At 47.5% G+C, this 8,183-nt stretch overlaps 1 protein-coding gene across 7 annotated transcripts in view; it reads right to left on the bottom strand.

Moving 5' to 3' along the window:
• Positions 1 to 1,738: 1,738 nt before the first annotated feature.
• ATP7B (ATPase copper transporting beta) overlaps positions 1,739 to 8,183 on the bottom strand; it is an 81,932-nt gene continuing 75,487 nt past the window's right edge. For 5 of the 7 annotated variants that reach the window (XM_006909004.3, XM_015587104.2, XM_015587103.2 and 2 more), the window contains 2 exons: positions 6,980 to 7,082; positions 1,739 to 5,832 (listed from right to left, as the gene is read on the bottom strand). In XM_006909004.3, the coding sequence (XP_006909066.2) occupies positions 5,559 to 5,832; positions 6,980 to 7,082 (377 nt within the window). In that variant the 3' untranslated portion in view covers positions 1,739 to 5,558. The remainder of the gene's footprint in view (positions 5,833 to 6,979; positions 7,083 to 8,183) is intronic. The other 2 variants (XM_015587105.2, XM_015587106.2) reach the window with 2 other exon arrangements.

Here is an 8,183-nt window from a genome sequence, read left to right as displayed (position 1 = left end):
TAGATCTCAAATGTGCCCTAAGTCCAGTTAGTTATAGAGAGATGGAGACATCTGACAGAGACTAGAACTTTCCTTTACAACATGTACCCTTTACCATTGCCTCCCCGACACACACACATACACACACACTTGCCAAGGACTGATATGAGTGTTATTCTACAATTCTACCCCTTCAAAGGTCAGTTCAGGTCCTTGGACACCAGTCAACATGTTTCTAGGCTGCTTCTAGGCCTGGCCCTTCAAGGGCCACCTTCAATGCACCCAGGCCACCCTACCTCCCTGCCCAACCAGTCTGGTCACCTGGCTTTCCCTGAATGCCCCCTTGCCCCGTCAGTCCTCTCCCTGCACATGCTTCCATGAAATCACAGCCCACACACTTGAGTGGCTGGCCCAAATGCTTTCCTCATCCCAACTTAGGGACCACATGAGATTTTTTTCTCCTCCCCAGATTCCTCTAATGGGATCTCATCTGGCCCATTAGGGTGTGCGTGTTTGTGTGTGTGCACAAGCGCATGTGTTTGTGGTAGGGAAGTGGGGGGAGGAAGGATGGGGAGGAGGGAGGTGAGTCGGGGAGGAGGGATGGAATCAATTTGCACTGAATGTCCTTAGTGGACAGGGGAGCAATGATAATTGGCAGTGAAAGGGCGGAGCTTTGATGCCATTGAAAATCATCATGAGCCCTTAGAAACCTCTTTGTTTAATGCTGAAGCTTTAAAAAAAATCTAAACTGGCCAGAAGATAATACAAAGCTCAGACACATGCGATGATGAAGGAAACTGTCACTGTTGAGTCATCCCAACAATGTGCTCTGCACAGCTAAGTGCAAACTGGCTCCGAACAGGGCTGCAAGTACACATGTAAACACATCATAGCTCGGGGCACCCCAGCACCAGGGCTGAACTCCAGCCTCCTGCTCTGCCCTGTCTCCCACATTTTCATCATGATGATTTTTATTTAAACTTCCAGCTGCATCAAAATGATCATGAGTTTGGGCTCTGGCTGCAGACTGGGAGGTTGTTTTGGTCAGAGAGACACCTGGTGGCTCTTGAGATAAACCACACTGTCCTGCCAAACGACAGTACTCTTGCCCCAAGCTCGGCACCAAGGAGTGCTGAGGAAGCCCAGCTTCTGCTAAGACAAGCATCCAGCATCTGCTTTGCAGGGACGGGGCTGCCCCAGAGCAACACAATGAAGTGGGCTTTGCCGGCAGGGACAAGTGGGCTTCAACTCCCCTCAGCTTGGTTCCCCCATCTGTGGAAATGGGACACTAATGCACACAGCTCTAAAGGCCACTGTGAGGACTGAGCGAGTGATGGAACCCGTGGAGCACCCATGGTATTTGAGCGTTGTCTGTTGCCTGCCTTACTGAGACCCAGGTGCCTGTCAGTTCACAACAGGTCCATCGTGGGGCCCACTACAGCACCTCTGTGTTTGGATGGTTACAGTTTGGTCAGGGAGTTGGGTCCCCTGTGGGAACGCAGGCTTTGCTCCCTCAGCGTCTTAATGTGGTCCACCCACAAAGGACACCCCTCCTCGAAATCATGTTCATGGGGTTTCCTCTTAGGGGCCAGGGGTAGGGCTATTATGGCAGCCTCTTCTTCCCTTTACATATTTCTGTATGCTTAAAATGTTGTTATAAGCAGTTATTTTTATAGTAAGAAGAAGAAATAATCATTTTCTTTTCAGAGGAAAAAATGTTAAACTTCCATCAATTCTTGTTTTCATCTTCACCCTTGAATGATTTTACATCTGTTTATTCATCTTTTTGAATAGAATAAAGGAGACTCTGGGATTTGGCAGCATTATTTAACATTCTTATATTCTGTTCTTTAATTTCAACCATTGTCATTGTCTTCACACAAAGGAAAACAGCAGACAAGTAGACATCTCTGTCTGACAGAAACTTTGCCCAAGCTGAGTTTGAAAATGAGGAAAGTAGAGTAATTTCATTTTTACCAGCTCCACAATACTTTCCAATACCAGATCAGCTTTCTCACACATTAAGGTAATCTGAATGAGGAACTGAGAGACAGCATGAGTGGTTGCTTAAAGCATTTTTTTTTTTTTTGGTATAGGTATTCTTTACCTTTTTTAAAAGAAAAAAGATACGGTTAAGAGAAAGGCCTATGCAAAAAAATAACTCAAGGAGAATTTTATATGCATTAGGGAATTTATATTTTTAAAGCAAAAAGAATCCTGTAATTCAAATAATCTTTTTCTAATTAACTTCTTTGGTTGACTGGTTTTGCTATGCTGGATTTTCTTAAAATAAAAGTCACTTTTATTAATCTTGTTTCCTTAGTAAACCAGCAGAACAATTTGGGGATCTATTTTTTGACATGTCAATTTCCAGCTGTCATTTTAAAATACTAGAATTATAACATTCATTTATTCTTCTTTAAGGTTTTAAAGACTGAAAACTTACCAGGAAGGCACTGATGCTATAATTTATTCCGGTGCACATGGGATCGTATCAGGGGAATTTATTCAAGTTTTAGGAAGCATCTGTTTTCTACAGAAGTGGAACCCTTTGCTAAGGTGGTACCAGCCCTTCCTGTCCACAACGGGTTGTGAGTAGAACACAGAATTCCTGTGCCTGGGTACCCAGCATGCCCGGCTCCACAAGGCATGCTGCGGGCACTGGCCATAGTGCACTGGCCAATGGCACAAACCCTTGACTGCCTCTCTAGTCAAACTGAGCCACAAAATCCACCTCAATGATTCTACTTCTCAAGTGCTGGTGTCAGGATGTGAGAGGGGGAAAATCATGAAATCTGATATAGGATTATGTCACCAGTGTGCCTGTGGAACCTACAATTAAAGTTCTAAAGCGACAGTTTTGTGTCAGTGGCAACTTCATAATGCCTTTTCTAAGGAAGGTGACCACATGGCCCAGTTTGCCTGGATAGTCCTGGTTTAGGCCAGTTGTCCTGGCATAAGTATTAATAGCACCTCCTTTCATCTTAAGTGTCCTGGTTTAAATGATAAAAGACCCTGTCACCTCACCTTCAGGTGTGGCTCACTTAGGGCCTGCCCCATCCCTCCCTGCCACCTCGCGATGCCCACAGAGCCTCTCAGCAGAGCCCCGTGGTCCAGACTTTTCTACTACTCACCCCACTCGAACTCCTTCAGGGCCAACGAACTCAAAACATAGCCCACTGGAATAAAACGTGTGTTCGAGAAGGGCCTTTTGTAGACAACCACCCTCACCAGAAAAGTGCTTCTAATGGATAATCTGGGCTGTCTGGCCCAGTGGGACACACAGCCTGACGGGGGTGGCCCTGCAGAGTTCTCCCCACACTCCACCGGGGCAGGCGGGCATTCGGGAGGGGCTCGCACAGTGCTAGGGATGGCGGATCAGAGGGCTCTGGCCACCCTCGCACCCTCCGCTGGTTAAAACCCCATCCCTCTCTCCCTGAGGAGGTGTGGGGAGCAAAGGCGGCCCCTCACAGTTCTCAGTGAACATAGCACTGCACTGGACCCACCATGCTCCTCGGGGCCAGCCAAAAACAGATTTTTTGAAGAATAAAAAGGAATTTTATTCTAATATAGCATGGAAAGTGTTTGAAGTAGGAATTGTTCTTATCTGACCAAAAAAAAATTCTTACACTTTGAATATCTAAAAGGTTATTTTCTGTACAATTATATAAATATTTTCATATGTATATAAACATGATGTTTCTGATCCTAAAATAGTTTTCAAAAATCAATACAATTAGATTCTTTAGACAACAATTAGCACAGTTAGAAAATAAGACGTATTCCCTAAGCACGGCCAAGAACAAAGAGGACACAAGTGGGGACGCGTGGCAGGAAGGGGCTGGGGAGGAAAAGGGGGACTGAAAAAGCAACAAACACGACAAAACCCTGAACTTGGACTTTAGAGGACAGACCCCCCAAAACTAAATTACACGCAAAAATGGAAATGAACTATCCAGGGGAAGGTGAGTTGACTGTGATCAAATTTCATCCCACGTTGATACAATGATAATACATCACCTGGCAGATTTGTTCTTCCAGGAGCAGGGGCTTTTCCTTGTTATTCAAAATATCCAAAGTGGAGTAGAGATAATGAAAAGTCTTCAGAGCCAACAGACATGGATTCGGCCCCTTGTTCTGGCGTGTATACTGGCTGTGTGATCCTGGGCAGGACACTTAGACATTCTGAGTCTGCTTCCCGCCCTGTGAAAGGTGGACAATAACATCTACTTTGCTGGTTTGTTGGGAGGATTAGAGATAATATGAAAAATACTTACATTGCCTTAGAAAATAACTGACAATAAATAAAATTATTTTGTATCTGTGACAAAGGATTCGCCTTAGAATTTAGAATTTAGAATAGGCTTTGCTCTGCCTATTTTAAGATTCTGATTTTACTAGTCTATTCACACCCAGTCTGTGAATTGACACCAATTTCAGAGTCTAAAACTAGCCACATTCCTGCCCCTCCAATGCCAAGCAATCACAAAGAGCCACTGAAAGTCAGAAACAGACTATCCCTTTGAGAAGCTGTGGTCACCCCTTTCTTAAGGCACTGGTTCAGCGTGCAGAAGTAGAAGCTCGTGGAGAACTGTGATTTCCTCTAACTTGGGTATCACTTTCTCAGAGTTGCATAATGCCAGGGACACCACTGACGTGAATTCTGTCTTGACTCCATTCATATAACAGACCATGTAATCGAAGATCCAGGAGCCATGCAGGAGGCTCCTGCATGCACAAGCTTCCCCCAAGGGACACCTGCTTCTCCAGCACCACGGGCCTCCCAGGACCCCAACTACCTGGACCCCACAGGAAGCTGGCTTTCTCAAGTCTCAGGCTCTGAGACCCTCACTGCAGCTGGGCAGCAATGGTCTGTGGAGTGAGAAGCCACGGCTCCACAGAGAAGAGGCTCGTGAGCAAGGAAGAACTCTCCTCAACCTGAAGAGAAGCCGGCAAGCTCTCTGGCCGGGTGTGTGAGTGAGCGGACTGAGGAAGAAATGCACACACGCACTTGGAGGAGTGCCTGAGAGCAGCAGCAGGGACCGCGACTATGTCAGTCTTGCCCTGACGGATGACGGCATGCCATACCCCTAGTGTCAAGGACAGAAAAGGAAGAGACTGTACCAGCAGAAACTAGCGTGTGTGTTTGAGATAAACTGGTCTCGGAGACACAACGCACATGGGCGTCATAAAAAAAGAGGACAACACGGAGGTTCTTCATGAGTTCTATGGAAAGGCCCAGCTAAGTTTTTGGTCCTGAGGAGATTTTCCTCATTTTACAAGTAGTCATCCCAAATACTAGAGCAGAGGTCTGTGAGGAGGGCTGCTTGTCCTCCTTCTTCTAGAGTCCAGCACGGTTTCCGGCATACCAACAGCATGGGTGAGGCCTTGCCCTGCGTCTGTGGGGTCCGGGCGGGCTGGTCCTACCCAGGGACCACGTCTGGACGGGGCCACATGCTGCAGGGAGGAATGATCTAGAATGTCCAGGAGTAGAAGCCCCTACGGTTCTGCCCGCCCTGCTGCTGGTGCTGTTGCCTGGCTAGAAGACAGGCCCCTGGGTCTGCAGCGGCCTGGAGCTTTCAGATGCACTGCTCCTCATCCCTGTCATTCAGGAGCAGAGACCACTTGTCCCCACTATCATCAGCCATGGCGCTGTGCCGCGATAGCTTGTTGGACTTCAGGGAGGACAGAGACACCTGGCTGATGAAGCTGACCTGGTCCCAGGGTGTGGCCCTTGGGGAGTCCCGCCACCGGTCATCCATGCCGACATGCACGCTGACCTGGGACTCGGTCAGGGGCTTCATGTGGCCTTGGGCCCAGGACTCGTACTTCTCCAGGTCGGGCTTCTTATAGCTGCAAAGCAAGAATCCAAGAGCATTTGAACCACTCGTGACACAGGCTTTTTTCTTGAAGCCTGATGAAGGCTTCCTGTCCAATCTTTCAATAACATGCAGTATCAAACTCCTAGGGTTCAGGTAGAGTTCGCCCAATTTAGAAACTTCCTATCCAAACACCTGGCACATAGTAGACCATTATTAACTTTTGTTAAATGAAAGCATAAGTAAATAAACATCTATTCCAGAAAAGGAAAAATGTTAATACACAAGGATCCCATGTCTACATCAGTCACATGCCACATAATGATGTTTTGGTCAATATGACAGAGGTCCCGTAAGATTATAATGGAGTTGAAAAATTCCTATTGCCGTAGCCATTGTGACATCGTAGTGCAATGCATTCCTCAAGCGTCTGTGGGGATGCTGCATAAACAAAGCCACTGTGCTGCCAGGCGTGGGAAAGTACAGCACTATCCCGAACGGCACATGATCCTTGATAATGGTAATAAATGACTATGTTAATGGGTCATAATTTACTATACTATACTTTTTATGGTTATTTTAGAGCGTATTCTTTCTACTTATAAAAAAAGTTTGCAGTTAAACAGCACGCCGCGTGACGCCGGCAGCAGCCTCATCCGCCTTGTGTTTACGTCACTTGATTGCGTCATTTCTCTTGTGCCTGATTGAATCTCCTGTAACATGCTGTACAGGCCTGTAGTTGAGGATAGGTCACATCATGGAGCCTAGGTGTGCAGCAGGCTAAACCATCTAGGTTTGTGTAAGTGCACTCTCTGACGGTCGTACGGCGACAAAACCGCCTAACACCACGTTTCTCAGATGTCCCTGTCCCTGTAGTTAAGTGGTGCATGACTCTATTTACATAAGCAGCCCTTGAGCAGAATAACCAGAATGGCCCAGCATCTGATGACTGTTAAGTGATGAATTATTTGCTCATGGTGCTGATAAATCCTTATACGAACACACACTTGGACTCCATGCAGGACTGGCCCTTGCTTTAGGTGAATCAGGAACCGGAACACAGAGCACGCCCATTGCTAGCCCAGGAGGGCACTGGCTGGCCCAAATCTGCTTTGCGCATGCAGAGCCCAAGGGCCCAGAATACCATCTGCGGCGTACGCTCCTGCCACGTGGGGACTTACCACTTCAGCTGCAGCGATGAGAGAACCACAGACACAGAAGAGGCTGCCATGGCCGCCGAGCCCATCCACGGCTGCAGCACAATACCAAAGGGCATGAAGACTCCTGCCGAGGGGAGAACAACACTCACACTGCAGCCCAGAGGGAAGAGCAAGGAGAGCACCCACCATGCAGTCCTCCTCCTCAGGGTGGCTCAGAAGCCTCTGACGTGGGACCACATGCTCACAGGCCTCTGAGGCAGGCTGTTTCAGGGCTGGGCGGTGGGGGTGCTGTCAAGGCGACTGGGTTGTCCCATGCGCCCTCACCTTTCTGAGCCCGTCCACGAGCAGCATTACCTGTGTCAGGGGAAGCTCTGGGGGAGCAGGGAATCTCAGGAACCCAAGGGGCAGCAGCAGGACGGAGGGAGCCGGCTGTCCTGAGGCACCGTGGAGACTGAGCGAGCACTCAGACAACAAACGCTGCTGGTGGCCACAGGAATGTCTACATGACTTGTCTTCCCTAAGGGCTCAAAACATCTTTTTAAAGGGCAATGAGAGCCAGGCCCCAGAACAGAGCCAGAAAATTCAGCCCATGTCTGGGCAAAGGCCTGTGGCAGAGGTGCAAGCAAAGGAGGGAATCAGCTCCTGAGCCAGCTCTGTGAGCTGAAGGTACATGTGCCTGAGCTGCCTGGTGCAGGAGGCCGAGGTGGACACGCTAATCTATTATGTGAGTGAACATCGACCACTCAGGCACAACAGGAGACTGAGCTGGGAACATGTTTAAAACTTCAGGTCTCAGCCATGCAGGAAAGTGTTTAGAACCTTTCCCAACAGAACCTAGCACAATATTCAACGGGGAAGGGAGGAGTTATAAAGCAGAAAAGACCCATCTCTTTCCATGATCATTTCTGTGAGATGGGATAAGTCTTTGGCAGAATGAATTTTCAAGATAAGGTTCTAAACATCATGGTTGTGCCTAGTACCTAGCAGGTGCCTCTTAACCGCTAATCATATTGGTTTTTTTTTTTTTTTTCAGACCATATGTCTTAATAAATGGTTCAGAAAATAGGGCCATAGTAAATAAACAGTCAGGCATCTTGTCCAGCTTTTCGGAGAGGACCAGAGTGAATGAAGGTTTGGGTTGTTTCTGCAGTTTCTCATTTACCTTTAGAGACTTAGCAAACAGAAGACATGATAAAATCAGTTCTTTCTAAAATGCTTCTGGCCA

This window comes from Pteropus alecto, unplaced genomic scaffold, assembly GCF_000325575.1.
Source record: "Pteropus alecto unplaced genomic scaffold, ASM32557v1 scaffold413, whole genome shotgun sequence".
Classification (NCBI taxonomy): domain Eukaryota; kingdom Metazoa; phylum Chordata; class Mammalia; order Chiroptera; family Pteropodidae; genus Pteropus; species Pteropus alecto.
This window is presented reverse-complemented; position numbering and strand designations above follow the sequence as displayed.